This window comes from Microcebus murinus, chromosome 7 (genome assembly GCF_040939455.1).
Source record: "Microcebus murinus isolate Inina chromosome 7, M.murinus_Inina_mat1.0, whole genome shotgun sequence".
Lineage (NCBI taxonomy): Eukaryota > Metazoa > Chordata > Mammalia > Primates > Cheirogaleidae > Microcebus > Microcebus murinus.
Genome location: NC_134110.1, coordinates 63976529 through 63991715, shown reverse-complemented (window position 1 = coordinate 63991715; position 15187 = coordinate 63976529). Strand labels below are relative to the sequence as shown.

General features: G+C 42.1%; 1 protein-coding gene across 2 annotated transcripts in view; it reads left to right on the top strand.

Annotated features, from left to right (window-relative positions):
* The window catches only part of MATN2 (matrilin 2), a 137124-nt gene that overhangs the window by 120018 nt on the left and 1919 nt on the right, over positions 1-15187 (top strand). Inside the window, exons 11-18 of one of the 2 annotated variants that reach the window (XM_020288930.2) lie at positions 483-605; positions 1938-2060; positions 5204-5326; positions 9624-10037; positions 12975-13127; positions 14002-14073; positions 14373-14507; positions 14900-14998. In XM_020288930.2, the coding sequence (XP_020144519.2) occupies positions 483-605; positions 1938-2060; positions 5204-5326; positions 9624-10037; positions 12975-13127; positions 14002-14073; positions 14373-14507; positions 14900-14998 (1242 nt within the window). The remainder of the gene's footprint in view (positions 1-482; positions 606-1937; positions 2061-5203; positions 5327-9623; positions 10038-12974; positions 13128-14001; positions 14074-14372; positions 14508-14899; positions 14999-15187) is intronic. The other variant, XM_020288932.2, reaches the window with a different exon arrangement.

Sequence of the window (15187 nt, the reverse complement as noted above, 5' to 3'; positions counted from 1 at the left end):
TAAGCCTCACAAAAGCAGGAACTTTATTTCACTCATTGTTATATCTCCAGAGCCTAAAACAGTGCCTGGCTCATCACAGGGACTCACGAAGTATTTGTTGACTGACTGAATAAATGGATTACCTAAGTGTGATATAGACATACGTACGTAAGTAGATATGGAGATAAGTTGATAATATACTTTATGTGCTAGCCAATGAAGTTAAATGTATTATCTAGTATTTACATGTCATTTGTATCTCTCCTTTTGTAAATTGTCTCGTCATGTCTTTTGTTCATTTTCCCTTTAGAAACGATTATATTGTTAGACTTTTATGTGCCCTATATGTATTAGGAATCTTTGTCCATAGACGTGCTTTCTAGTCTGAAATGTTCACTGAGGGGTAAGGTGCTGTATTAATTTAAGGTGTTTGAGATGTCTTTTACGATTAAGTCATTAATGTATGAATCATCTTCTGTTTCTAATTCCGATTTGGTTCTCAGAGTTGGACTCTTGTGCTTTGGGGGGCCACGGCTGTGAACATTCGTGTGTGAGCAGTGGAAACTCTTTCGTGTGCCAATGCTTTGAAGGCTATATTCTCCGTGAAGATGGGAAAACCTGCAGAAGTAAGTTTTTCCTGGAGCTGGCTCGTGCTACCGCGTCAGACCACTGCACGAAACCCACTGTCCCAGTCTCTGCATCAGTCAGTTGCTCTCAAGTCAATGCCACGCAACTAAATGTAATGTGGTACCCTGGATGGCATCCTGGGACAGAAGAATGACATTGGATTAAAAACTAATATAAATAAATTACTGACTTTAGTTAATAATAATGCATCAATATGGGTTCATTAATTATAATAAATATATGATACATTAGTTATAGTAAGATGTTAATAATAGGGGAAACTAGGCGTGGGACATATAGGAATTCTCTGTACCATATTCTCGACTCTTCTGTAAATCTAAAACAGTCCTAAAAAATAAAGTTTGTTTAAAAAAAAATGCAGTAACAAAAAAGTTAATGCCAGAGCTACAACTGAAGTTGCTCATTTATATGTTTTATGGCAAGAAAGAGTGGGTTAGCAGTGTGCTCCAGTGGAAAGACATACAGTCAGAAATCCAAGATTCAATCAATTTCTATTTCTGCCATTTATTAGCTAGGAAAGTTGCCTGACTTCTCTGAGCCTCTGTTATTTATCTATAATAGTGTTGTTGTTATTTCTGGTAGCACAAATCCCTCATAGAGGGCACCTTGTGATGAGGCCATTCTTGCATTCTGGAAGGCAAAGCCTCTTAGATGGGGCCGTGACAAGTCTGCCTCGGACAGGCAGCTGCAGGGTGAATTGCTGGTGGCAATCTCGAGACACATCGCTGCATAATCAAAGCGGAGTGGGTGACCCTGAGCAAATGATTTCTGTCTCTATTGGTTATCTTCTTCTCAAGCTTCTCAAACACTTCATAAAGAGCAACTGTGTTGACACTTTTTTGAAGAAAAGATGGGTAACTGGAATTATTCCGCTCATATTTTAGACAGCAAAGCTAAGACTCCAAGAGGTTATGTGGTCCTCCTACGTCACATATTATGCCAGGGACAAAGCCAAAATTAGATTTCAGTGCTGCTAATCTAAATTGAGGCTTAATCTCCTAAGTAATCATAGCAACAGTGTTTCCATTCTGAGATCAGAAACTATGCAGAAAACTGATGATGGATTGCATTTCTGTGAGACACTAAAGTCGCTGCTGGTGAATGATGATGATGATGATGATGGTGAGAAAGTTTGAAGAGTTAGCCCAAATTAGAGCTTGCTAAACTTTGCTCTCAGTTTTATCTCTCCATCCTGTGGGTCACTGAGCTCAAGTGGCACTGGAGTGGCTGAGATGGATGGCTCCTCCAAGGTGAAGTCCGTGGAAAATTCATGTTGATGAAATTGTTTTAACTTGCTCTGGTCTCTTCAGGGAAAGATGTCTGCCAAGCAGTAGACCATGGCTGTGAACACGTGTGTGTGAACAGTGGCGAATCATACATGTGCAAGTGCTCGGAAGGATTCCAGCTTGCAGACGATGGGAAGCGCTGCGGACGTAAGTAGTCTCAAGGTGGAGAAGAACTTTTCCATCTGTGAGACCCAGACGGTTACAGAACTTCATTTAATCTTTAAATCTTCCTTTATTACCAATGTTACAAATATCGTTTCCTACCTTGGGTGCTCTGAAAGTGTTTTGCTAGAGGTCACTGCAGGAAACCCTAAGTTCTTTAGGAATTTCTCGGTCAGAGCCCCGAGTTCTCAGGCTCTTTGCTTCTTTTCAGTTTCTCTCAGCTGCTGGTCTTTCCACGATGTCGTGTGGATGCCCAGAGCCTAGCACAGGGCCTGACTAGTCGCTGGACTGAATTAGAGTCTCTGTCAGCAATCGCCACAAGGATCGAAGGTTCTGTAGTGCTTCTTCTTCTTGGCAGACCTTATAAGTAAGGGTAAAGGGTGAGAGAGGAGCTGAAGGGATTTTCCATGACTTTTGTTTGTTTTTTCTATCATTTGTTTCTATAGATTGTTCAGAAAAGACCTGGAGAGTTTAGGTAGAAAGTATATTAGCCAGGATTCTCCAGAGAAACAGACCATAGGAGATAGATAGATAGGTAGATAGATAGATAGATATGGAGAGAGAGAGAAAACTTGATTTTGAGGGATTGGTCCACAGGATAGTGAGGGTTGGCAAGTCCTAAATTGGCAGGGCAGGCTGGAGAGCCAGGCAGGAGCTGATGTTGCAGCTCCAGTCCCTGCACGCAGACCTCACTGTTCCTCAGGAGACTCAGCCTTTTTCCCTTAAGGCCTTCAACTGAAGGAATGGTAATTTCTCAAGGATTGTGAATAAACACATTTTTACATTTTTTAAAAAAAGGGCCTTCAACTGATTTGGATGAGGCCTGCTTACATTATGGAGGGTCATCTGCTTTACACAGAATCTACCGATTTAAATGTTAATCCCGCCTAAAACTTACCTCACAGCAGCATCTCGACTGCTGTTTGACCAAACTGGGCACTAGGTAGCCTAGCCAAGATGACACAGAAGACTAACCTTCACAACACCTGAGGGAAGAGAGGGACCCGGCACACTAACTCAGTGAGGTGGGCGTTAGAAGAGCACAGGGCAGGGATTTTTTTCCCCACTGTGAGATTCTGAGGGGTTTTGACAATGTCTACTTGCATTTGTGACACTCTGCCCCAGTGAGCAGATGGCCCTTTTTTAGTTAAAGCGATATAAGTTCATCTGCTTTTGAGGTTGATTTTTGGGAATTTTCTTGCAGACTCCTTGTTTGGAAAAAGCACTCAAACCTGGCTTTTCCCTTTGCTGTCACAGCACAACAAGCATCCACACGGAAAGACTTCTGTGACCAAATGTGTGGGGTTTCCACCCCCTCCCCACACTAAGCCCCAGACATCAGTGAGGTGTCCTCTAATTCAGTTCCACATTGTCTGCTTGGAGATAGCATCAGATCCCCAGATGGAGGGCTCAGTCCTCAGGACTGCCCCCACCCAGGCACAGTCACAAGCTAAGGCCTGTGGAACTTCTGACTGACCAGCTTCAAGTTGAGGTCCCACGGCCCCTGCTTTGTTTTTGATTAATTTACTAGAGCTGCTCACAGAACTCAGAGAAACACTTATTTACATTTACCGGTTTATTATAAAGGATATTACAAAGGATACAGATGAGGAGACGTGTAGGGTGAGGTGTGGGGGAAGGGGCGCAGAGCTTCCGTGTCCTCCCTGGGCGCCACCCTCCAGGAACCTCCATGCGTTCAGCTCTCCAAACCCAGCCCTTGTGGGTTTTTATGGAGGCTTCATTGCATAGGCATGATTGACCACTGTGTAGAAATGTTGATTAGACAAAAAGTACCTGGTCTAAACCCAGCAAGGCCTATCTGTTCATACTTTCTTGGCCTCTTTGTGTAGCATTCCTTCCTGTGGGGTGTGGGGCAGGACCCTCTCTTGGAAGGAAAGTCTTTCAACCCACAATCAGATTAGAGTCCTGCCTTGGGCGGGTGAAAGGAGGACAGAAGAAGGTCAGAGAAAGAAATTCTCTTTCCTGAGGCCTAAAGTGCCCACATTATAACAAAACACTGGAACAAGGGCTATGGGAGTTTCGAGTCAGGGTCTGTGGACGAAAACCTATACATACATATAAAATCATATCACACTCTTTTGTGATACATGGGGACATTCTACATGTGACAAAGCTGGGTTGGATGGAACTCACTGCCCTCCTACTGACACTGGGAAGAGGGACTCCCACCTTTAGCAAGAAGTTCTGTTTGAACAGCGGACTCCTGGGGTGCCTGCGGTACCCTGGCCTAACTGCAGGATCCCCGCATGTCCCCAGGTCTAGCTTCACACTGCAGTGTCCCTTCGGTGGAGACTGTCCGTTCCGTCCAGTACGTCTGCCTGAGCGGCTCGTTCGCGCCTTCATTTCTGTAAACATCTGCACATTCACACATACCATTTATTCATTCAACACAGCTATTGCTCAATAAATTGACCTATTGGACACAAGGCACAACTTCTACCTCTGGAATTTGATCGCTAGATCATATTCCACCATTCCCACTTCCTGGAGGGGTCTGTAGCCACTGACTGATTTTGTATGAAGCTTCTCCTTTTAAAGGGCTAAAGCCAGAAAAGAGCCATGGGCTTTCATGCGTGGAGGAGGGGACTCAGGAGACGTGGGGCCTCGGCTGTGTCATCACCTTGCCGGATGACCCTGGGCACTAAGTGAGACGTTTTGGGGATCTATTTCTTCATGTGTATATTGGGAATCATTATCCCTGCCCTCCTCCTCTCACAGGATATTGTGAGGATGGAACGGCTTTGAAGACTTTAAAGTAACTCACACACGAGAAATGTTCATTAGACGATCAAAACTGGAGTATTTGGGATGCCTATGGAAAAAATCAGAAACTAGAGCACATTTAACAATTCTAAAACTTAATAATGAGTCAAGGACACCCAATCACCTGTCTTGCCATTCAGACCTGTGTGAGCTAGAGCTTTCTGAGAGCTTTCTTATCATGGCCTGCCAGGAGTATGAGGCTAAAAAGGATGTTATGAAGGACATTCGAGCAGAGATGGATTTTCTTAAAAATAAATGATTTCCATGATCTCTCCTTCCATGACTATTCAACGCGCCTCCTTTATACACTGATAGGATTGTTCAACTCCCTACGTTTTCCTCAGGGAAGGATGCCTGCAAATCGACCCACCATGGCTGCGAGCACATTTGTGTTAATAATGGCAATTCCTACATCTGCAAATGCTCAGAGGGATTTGTTCTAGCCGAGGACGGAAGACGGTGCAAGAGTAAGTGATCTGAACTTGGCTCTCTGCTTCCGTTTGGTTTGGAGCAAGTGCTTTTTGGAGTATCTTCAGCCAACAAATCCCTCAATCCCTCAGCTCTGCTTCCCTCATAAATATAAATGCATACGCACAAATAAGGCGTAGGGAAGAGAGGGCTTAACGGCAGCACCTGTGGAAACACTTTCAGTTTTAGTTGACAGTAAGTTCATCATCAGCCAAAAGGCTGGAGTGATCTCAGGCTGAATGAGATCTGGGTGAGGAGGGGTAGAGTTGTGCTCTGCTCTGTGCTGCAGAATTACGCTCAGTTCTGGGCATGGTACTTTAGGAAAAGAGAGATGGAGCAAACGTTTAAAAATTTAAAAAAACACATATATAACCCCCCACCGCTAAATTTGGCTTTAAAAACTAAAAATAAAAAAGCTTGCAAAATAGCAAAAGAAATTTTGAGAGAATAATTTTATAATCTCAGAGTAGAGAAGATCTTTCTAAACATTATGTGAAATTTCAAAGCCATAAAAAGGGAAAATATATATTAAGAGATTAAAGTTACAATAACTTTTTTTTACCTTTCATCAGAGATCAAAAAGTTTGATGAGGGCTGGGTGTGATGGCTCACACTTGTAAAGCCCAGCACTTTGAGAGGCCAAGGGAGGAGGATTGCTTAAGGCCAGAAGTGTGAGACCAGCCTAGGCAACATAATAAGACCCTATCTCAAAAGAAAAGAAAAGAAAAAGTTTGATGAGTCTCTTATGTTGGCAAAAGTACGTTGTAATAGGCATTTATAAATGGATAAGTGGATGTCTGAATTGACACCACCTTTTGGAGGGAAATTTGGCAGTTTCTTTAAATGTAAATCTCCTAGGGGTTTATCCTACAAACATGTACATGGGTTTACAAAGCCTTATATATAAGAATATTAGGTACAGCATTATTTGTAGCAGCAAAAAAATGGAAACAAGCTAAATGTTCACCCATAAGAGACTGGTATATAAATGATAGTATATCTATACAATAGAAGATGATGCATCTATCAAAAAGAACAAAGCAGCTCTAGACATATCCTCAAGATATTTTAAGTGAAAAAAAAAGCATGGTGCTGAATGGTTTTTATAGTATGTTACCATTGATGTATTTTCTCTCATACATTGATGTATGTACTCTAACATATACATTCTCTCTCTCGCTCTCTCTCCACACACATATACACACACATGCACACACATTTTTTCTTTTCTTTATTTTTAGAGACAGAGTCTTGCTCTGTCGCCCAGGCTGAAGTGCAGTAGTGCCATCCTAGCTCACTGCAACCTCAAACTCCTGAGCATAAGTAATCCTCCTTCCTCAGCCTCCTGAGTACTGGGATTACAGGCACACGCCACCACATCCAGCTAATTTTTCTTATTTTTTCGTAGAGATAGGGTTTCACTGTGTTGTCCAGGCTGGTCTTGAACTTTTGGTCTCAAGTGACGCTCCCACCTCAGCCTCCCAAAGTGCTGGGATTACAGGCATGAGCCGCCTCACCCAGCCTATACGTCCTTTCTCTAATGTTTGAGTTTTGTTCCATGTGCATGTATTATTTTTTAGAAAAAAAAATTTAAAGAAATAGGATAGAGATAAACATGACTCAGGAAAGAATTAAGCTTCAGGGTGAGGAAGTTCAGTACTATGTCAAGTGAAAAATAAAGGAAGAAACTGGGGATCTTTGTAGGGAAAAAAAAAACTTGAGGTACCACATACCAATGTGACTGTTATCTCACTCGTGATTTATATGACACCACCCTGCCCCAGGAAAAGATAGAACACTGGGGAGAAGCTACAGCTCGGCAAAGGACAGAACTTTCTATTGGGAAAGCTGGATGATTAATTAGTTCAGAGTATGAGCTTTGGGTCAGACAGACCTGGATTTTCAGCTTTGGGTCAGACAGACCTGGTCTACTTGGTGACGTTGGTCACATTATTAACCTTTCTAAGTCTCAGTTTCCCAGTCTATAAAATGAGGATAATATCTCACAGAACCAGCATGAGGAATACATGGGATCATGTGTTTAAAGGCACTGAGCCCAGTGCTGGCGCACGCTGAGTGAGACACGATTGCAATTGCCATCATCAACAGCAGAGCTGTCCAAAGGGGCGTTAGTTAGTAAAGTGATGAGCTCCTTCCTCATCCGGAGAGAGGTGGTCAGGCCCAGACTGAACCACCACTGGGCGGGATGCTGTAAAGAGCATGTAAGCAACAGCAGGGCTGGAGTAGGTGACCTTGAAGGAGTTTATCCAACCCTTAAATTCTAGGACTCTGTGAAAATTAAATTCTGAAAGCAAATCACAGCTCCATTCCAGCCTCATCGACTTCATTACCAAAAAGGAAATGCCCAAGAAAAATGGGAATGACCCTCCTGAAACAAGTAGCCAACAGGTGGGGCTGTTGAGCAAATGTCTGGGCCCTTCTCACCCTGGCACTTGTCCACTCTACCTTGTTTTTTGTTTCCTGGAGAAGCCTTCTGGGCTCTCCTCTGTGCATGGAGGCTGCGAGTTCTGTAAGAAAAGAGTGTATGGAGGAGAAAACAGACTCACTGCTGGAAAATTATTTCAGTATTTCTGAAATCTGCTGGAGAGGCTTGTGCATGCCACCTGTGTCTTTTTATGGTTGATTCAAGAACAGGCTATGAATGTAAATGAAGCTCTGGATTGGCCTCTTCTTCTTTCACTAATAAAGGATCAATAGGTTGAGTAATCAGGACAAGTACTTAATGGAGAAAGAGGAGAACCCAGCCCCCAACACATGCATATGAGCGCGCGCACACACAGACACACACACACACACGCACGCACACACACAATTATGTCAGCGTGTTATACCAGCCAGGCATAGAAATATTTTTGCATGTGTATGTCTTTATTTGCTTAAATTGTTGTGCCTCACTTTGAAAGATTAGACAGCTGCTTGATACATAAAAGAGAATGTTTTATCACATGTTGTAGACTGAAATGAGATCATCCATTTTGGATCTGTAAAGTTTTCTTATGCAGCCCTAAACACCAAAAAGTCTCTCCGCACCCAAATTGCTTAAACATTTGCATAAAGCTTTTATCTCTGTTTTACCATCAACCATCTGAGTTGCCTGAAAAGCTTCTGTGTAATGAATTCATGGTGAAATTCTTTCTTAAACTTTAATAGGTCAGTACAATATGTATAAGTATGCTACCCACTGACCGCCCCTCATTCATTTATTCTGTCAACAAGCATTTATTGAACACATTGAACACTTATTGTGTGCCAAGTATTGGGGGCGTAAAAAATTAATGAGATGCAGTCTCTGCTGAGGAAGAATTTAACAGACTGGATGAGAAGACAGGCACATGATTAAATAATTATTGCACAACATGGAGCACTGCAGAGAGTACATTAGACTGTAAGCAACTTGCTGTCAGGGTCTTTGTCTTGGTTACTATCACAATCCTGCTGTGCCCACTGACTTGTACAAAGCAGGTACTCAATAAATAAATTATTGGTTGAATAAATAAATTAGTAGTGTTAAGGGTATACAGAGAGTAACTGATACAAACTGGCTTACTAGGAAAACTCCCTGGGCCAGGCGTGGTGGCTCACGCCTGTAATCCTAGCACTCTGGGAGGCTGAGGTGGGCGGATTGCTCAAGGTCAGGAGCTCGAAACCAGCCTGAGCAAGAGCGAGACCCCATCTCTACTAAAAATAGGAAGAAATTGGCCAACTAAAAATATATAGAAAAAATTAACTGGACATGGTGGCACATGCCTGTAGTCCTAGCTACTCGGGAGGCTGAGGAAGGAGGATCCCCTGAGCCCAGGAGTTTGAGGTTGCTGTGAGCTAGGCTGATGCCATGGCACTGTAGCTCGGGCAACAGAGTGAAACTCTGTCAAAAGAAAAGAAAAGAAAAGAAAAGAAAAGAAAAGAAAAGAAAAGAAAAGAAAAGAAAAGAAAAGAAAAGAAAAGAAAAGAAAAGAGAAAAGAGAAAAGAAAAGAAAAGAAAAGGGAGGGGAGGGGAGAGGAGGGGAGAGGAGGAAGGTTTGTACATCTGCTGTGTGATTTTGCTTGTGAAAATAGCTTTTATCAATTTGACAATCCAAACATAAAAGCAAGTGTGAAAATTACTGTTGCTAGTGACCCTTCCAATGCCTCTCATCTGTCCTGTGTATTATCTAAAAATCAAAGGTGGTTCCCCAAAGTGGTTATGCCTCCAACTGAAGCATAATTTTCTTCTACTCATGTGTGTAAATGATTTTTAATTATTTAACTATGTCAACTTTCCTTCGGTTTCTGTAGGATGCACTGAAGGCCCAATTGACTTGGTCTTTGTGATTGATGGATCCAAAAGTCTGGGAGAAGAGAATTTTGAAGTTGTGAAGCAATTTGTCACTGGAATTATAGATTCCTTGGCGATTTCCCCCAAAGCGGCTCGAGTGGGGCTGCTCCAGTATTCCACGCAGGTCCGCACGGAGTTTACCCTGAGAAACTTCAACTCGGCCAAAGACATGAAAAAAGCCGTAGCCCACATGAAATACATGGGCAAGGGCTCTATGACCGGGCTGGCCCTGAAACACATGTTTGAGAGAAGTTTTACCCAAGTAGAAGGGGCCAGGCCCTCCTCCGCACGGGTGCCCAGAGTGGCCATCGTGTTCACCGACGGACGGGCTCAGGACGACGTCTCCGAATGGGCCAACAAAGCCAAGGCCAATGGTAATATGGGAGGGAGGTGTCGTTAACACCACTCAAGGCTCAGCTTTCTTAAACTCACTCAATGGCCACAGCTGGCCATAGGAGTAAGAGTCTTTGAAAGTACAGAAAGGGCTTCCTGTGAACTGTGATTATACACCTTTACTAAACTGCCACCTAGAGGCCTAAATGGGGCCCCACAGGAATTAAATAAAGTGCTCAGAAAAGATGAGAAAGTCTCGCCAACTGAAAGGTTAGGTTACCCAGCCCACACCCAGGTAATCATGTGTGATTTACTAGCCACTCTGCGACCTCCAGTGGAGAGAATCACCCCTGCGTGTGCCGTTTAACCACAAATACACAGCGGTGCCCAAACTCAGGTCTGGTCACTTTAGAATCACCTGAAGAGCTTGTAAAAACTAGAATCCCTCCAATGGTTTGACATGTGGTAAAAAAAAAAAAAAAAAAAACAAAAAAACTAGAATCCTGATGGGAACTCTTACTGAGATATATATGTCTCATATATAATGTATATTATATATTTCATATATAACTTGTCATATATAATGTATATTTTATATATATTTATATTTTTAACCAATGCTTCAAGTGAACACTCTGAAAGTGCAATAGTCTTGGGATAGAGAATGCTCTTGTATTTGCAGGAAGCAAAAGTTAGCTTTTAAGAACATTAAAATGTTGGAAGAGATTATGACTCTAAGTTCTTGTTGCTCCGTAAAGCTCAGCTTGTTCTCTGAGGTTTTCCTGACCTCATGTATAATGCAGGAAGGGGCTTGAGGGTTACTTCAGTTGTATAGCTGTGAAGTGCGATAGAGTAAGGCCCTTAGCAAAAGAGAATCCAAAGGCTAGGTTGGTTGGTAGAGACAGTTTATGGTGGTTTCTGGATTCCTTGAGGGAAGATGAGAAAAACTTGAGGTTGTGAGGTAGTTTGCTTGAAAGCCATCTTCTTTAAGTGCTTGTTGAGGGCACATTGCTTTAGCAGGTCTTATAAGGGGAAATAAGGCATGCACAGATCAAGGCCTCATCCAAGACTTTATGGACCCAGTGCCTAGATCAGGCATGGCACATAGCAGGTGTGACTACTTGCTGAGTGAATGAAAATGGAGTAAAGTACTAGCAATCCCATTGGTGAACTCCATTCCTCCTCACAGAAAGGCTGATTCACATGGGCATTCAATCACTCTCTTTATGAAGGTGGTCATTTTATTGATACTGCTTATCTTACTATTCAGTCCTTTTTCTCTAGCCCAAGAGAATGGTAGCCACAAAAAAGTGTTGTGCTCTGAGTCATCTGGGTGGATTGTAAAATTGGCTATTCATAATAGATGAGCTTGCTAGAGCTCATGCCTAACCCATGGGCCCCTCCAGCCTGCATTCTTAAAAAGTTTTGGGAGGCCAGGCATAGTGGCTCATGCCTGTAATCCTAGCACTTTTGGGAGGATGAGGGAGGATCATGTGAGGCCAAGAGTTCAAGACCAGTCTGAATAAAATAGCAAGACCCAGTCTCTACAAAAAATAGAAAAATTAGCTGGGTGTGGTGGCATGTGACTATAGTCCCAGCTACTTCAGAGACTGAGGCAAGAGGATCCCTTGAGCCCAGGAGTTTGAGATTGCAGTGAGCTATGATGACACCACTGCACTCTAGTCTGGGCAACAGAGCGAAACCCTGTCTCTATTTGGGGAAGCCTTTTGGTCTCCAGAGACAGTGGTTAGCCCTTTTGTTTCATTGAGACTAATCTACCTTACACTTTCCTCCATTTAGATTTCCACAAATCACCCAAAGGTAGGTGGTAGGAGAAGTAGATGTTGATTTGGTTTTTAAATCAACAAGATTTATTTGAGGTAACATCCTGTTATGAATTTAATTATTTTTATGTATAGCTAACACAATCTTAAAATAGTATTAATAGTCATCCTTTTTAGGAAGTTGTGCATGAAGTTACTGGGCTCCCAGACAAATATGTTGAACTTGGTTATTGACCTTACACAGACTTAGAACAAGGCATAACTCGCCCCTTGGCTTGAAGAGCCATTTTCATGTGCATTTTTTAAAAATCCAGTCTAATGAATTAGCCAGAATAATATATCAGTGCTGAAAAATGTAGGATGTCAAGGAGGACTTAATTCTTACTGTTTTACTTTCAAATGAAGAATTTATAAGGGAAGGAAGTCTAATGATTAATTTGATTTAGAAAAGCTTTTAGAGCAATATTATATCCCTTTTGAAATTTAAGGTTCTTTTTCTTGACTTTGGGGATTTCCAATTGCCTGCAGATTCTCTTTTTTAGCTTAGCACCTCCTCACAAGGTTGTGTCTTTCCAAGAAAGGTGGGAAAAAGACAGCTTTGGCCCAGGTCACTTGAGTTTCCTATCCTGGACCTTTGAAAAGGAAAAACTAGGTTATAAGTTCATAAATTGACTTGCTTCTCAGAATTCTTCCAGAAGAGATTCCCATTTAGCAAGCCATAAGATAGTGCTCTTTTCTACTCATCCAGAAGGCTAATTCAGGGAAAAATTAGATTTTTTAAATGGCCTTGCTTAGAGCTGAGCAACAGGTTGGTGGTTTAGCTTCCCAACCTCTCCCAGATGCCTCACCTCTCTCTTGGATCCCTTTTGTTCACAGGGCCAAAATAAAAATGGTGGAAAAATAAAAAGAAAAGGAGGCTGACATGGACGCCTGAAATCATACCACTTAATAGATAGCTGGCTTTGGGGGCAGAACACACAAGTTCCAGACCCAGGGAACACAATTCTAACTACCTTTTTCTCTCCCCCACCCACTGCCAAGAGATGGGTCTCACTATGTTGCCTAGGCTGGCCTCAAACTCCAGAGCTCAAGTGATCCTCCTACTTCAGCCTTCTGAGTAGCTGGGACTATAGGTATGCACCACTATGCCCAGCTTTCAACTCTACCTTTTTCCTAATTTGCTCTGTGCTTTAGGTATCACTATGTATGCTGTTGGGGTAGGAAAAGCCATTGAAGAAGAACTACAAGAGATTGCCTCTGAGCCCACAGACAAGCATCTCTTCTATGCCGAAGACTTCACCACAATGGGCGAGATAAGTGAAAAACTAAAGAAACGCATCTGTGAAGGTACTATAGCTTACGTCTGGGAAAGACCTTAGTGAACAGGGCAGCATCAACCCTTGAATGAGAAATTCTCAACCCATTCCTTCCAAGTGATCCTTAGTGAGCAGGTCAGTGGTTCCTGGAAACACTAAGCACAAGATGGGGAACAGGGAGAGAGGGCAAGACAAAAGGAACAGCCATCATTGCTTGAGCACTTGCTCTGTGCGGAGCAATGTGATAAGTGCTTTGACGCGCCAGCAACCTTATCTTCACAAAAACCCTAGAGAGAGGATCATTTGAGTAAGAGATGAAATTCAGATTTTGTTGTTTTTGCTTTTCTCCAGTTTGCTAACTGTGCCAGGTATACTTACACATAGCAGTTATGCCCATTTTTCTTTTTTACTCATGTCCCAGTTTCAGTCACCAGTAAAATCCAATTCTAAGTGCTGTGTCTTACTCCTCCAAAGGAAAGAACTCTGAGAAGAAGGGGGGACCAGGCAGGGAAGGCCTTTCAGATTTCTGTGAATAGAGAATGTTTTGCCTCTCAGCTGTTTCATTCAAGTTAAAATGCCTCAAGCAGAGCTGCTGACATTGTGACTTGATTCTTCAACAACTTCACCTTTTTGTCTGCCCTACTTTCTAGACATGACATTTTTGGGAGCATTCTTAAGATGTACTTAAAGGATCTAGTCTTCTCTTGCTAGTGAGAATTGCCCTAGAGTGGTCATAGAGATCATGGTACCCAATTGCTTTTTTGAATCTTTGGTGTTACCGAATAAAACCAAAAAACCCTGGGTTATGGCAGTAGGTAAGAAGTTGGTCTGGGACCAGATTCCTAAAGAACACATGCATGCATGTGGACAACTGTCACTCCTTTTGGTCATCTTTTTCTGCTCAGCTCTAGAAGACTTTGATGGAAGACAGGACTCCCCAGCAGGGGAACTGCCAAAGAGAGTCCACCAGCCAACAGGTAATTTTAAAAAGCAGTGTTTTTAGAAACTTTGGTGGGTAATTCCACCATTGTTTCCCTCCAGATAAAAGTTGTAAAGGAGTGAAAGTAAGTAAGATTTAAAGTATGTTAATTAAGGCCTTTTTTCCTCAAAAAAAGGAAATTAGCATCTCTGCTGACAATCTTTTTGCCACAGTATGTCCCAAAGTCAAGCTCTGTACCAAGTGCTAGGAATACCAAGTACCTTATTCTGCGGATGGCTTTTTTATAACCACAACAGTGTCAAGCAAGTTTGACTTCAGTTTTCTTTCTCTTTACAGAATCTGAGCCAGTCACCATAAATATCCAAGACCTACTTTCCTGTTCTAATTTTGCAGTGCAACACAGATACCTGTTTGAAGAAGACAATCTTTTACGGTCTACACAAAAACTTTCCCACTCGACAAAATCTTCAGGTAATTCCAAGAGAAATAGTACTATAAGGATAACTTGATTCCAGACTTTTAGCTTGCCAACAAACTTAGCTTTAAGGAGGAAAGGAAAGGAGGAAGTATGAAATACTATAGAGAAAACAAAAGAAAGAACCTAAGTAAAATGAGAACTAAAAAAATAAACTAAAAGAAACTGGAGTAGTCTTCCCCACTAATCCACAATAATGGCCACTTCTAGTACTGGAAGCATATACAGCCCTTTTCTGGTATTTACTTTACTGGATCTGGCTGCACGGAAAAAGTTAAAAACATTTCTTTCATTATGGTTTCCTCCACATGCTGATTCAGTCTTATTATTATGCATCTGGGAAGTCTGGTGAATTATAGAGGTGAACACTTTCCATCTGCTTTCTCAGGAACCCCTTTGGAAGAAAAACAGGATCAATGCAAATGTGAAAACCTTATAATGTTCCAGAACCTTGCAAATGAAGAAGTAAGAAAATTAACACAGCGCTATATCCTTTTCTAATATTATACTTCTGTATGGAACATAAAGAATATTACCAAAACTTCACAAATACTTTATGTGGGTGTATCAACTTTAGTCATTCCCATGAATTTGAGAATACTGAACTCCAGGAAAGACTTTTGCTTAAAAAAGCAGCCTAAGGAGTGTCTGGGAGCGAAGGGCAAACCAAGCTTAG